Source organism: Semicossyphus pulcher, unplaced genomic scaffold (genome assembly GCF_022749685.1).
Source record: "Semicossyphus pulcher isolate SPU_LCO1_2020_fin unplaced genomic scaffold, fSemPul1.0.p SCAF_23, whole genome shotgun sequence".
NCBI lineage: Eukaryota > Metazoa > Chordata > Actinopteri > Labriformes > Labridae > Semicossyphus > Semicossyphus pulcher.
Window position 1 is genome coordinate 14,955,645 of NW_027211697.1, and position 407 is coordinate 14,956,051.

General features: G+C 47.2%; 1 gene segment (V, D, J or C); it reads right to left on the reverse strand.

Moving 5' to 3' along the window:
* Positions 1–407, reverse strand: LOC138602582 (immunoglobulin heavy variable 3-49-like). The segment is given in 2 exon segments: positions 1–317; positions 401–407. Coding segments are annotated over 2 exon segments (324 nt in total).

Below are 407 nucleotides of genomic sequence, written 5' to 3' on the forward strand. Positions count from 1 at the left end.
TCACTGTGGGGCTCTGGCACAATAATAAACAGCAGAGTCTTCAGTCATCAGGCTGTTCATCTGCAGATACACCTGGTCCACATCGTTGTCTCTGGAAACAGTGAAACGGTTCTGGACTGATGTGGAATAAGCTTTAGTGCTGCCACTCGGAGCAGAAATGTGGGCAACCCACTCCAGTCCTTTCCCTTCAGCTTGTCTGATCCAGCTGATAGCAGCATCTCCATCTGATATTCCTGAGTATGTACAGGTGAGTTTGTGGGATTCTCCTCGCCGCTTTACCACTGGTTCAGACTCAGTCAGAGTCTGACTGCAAACAACTGTGGAAAGAAGAGACTGATCAGAGCAGAGCCACACATAAACCCCAACACATACAAAGACAAGAGGATAAGTATGTATTTACCAGACAT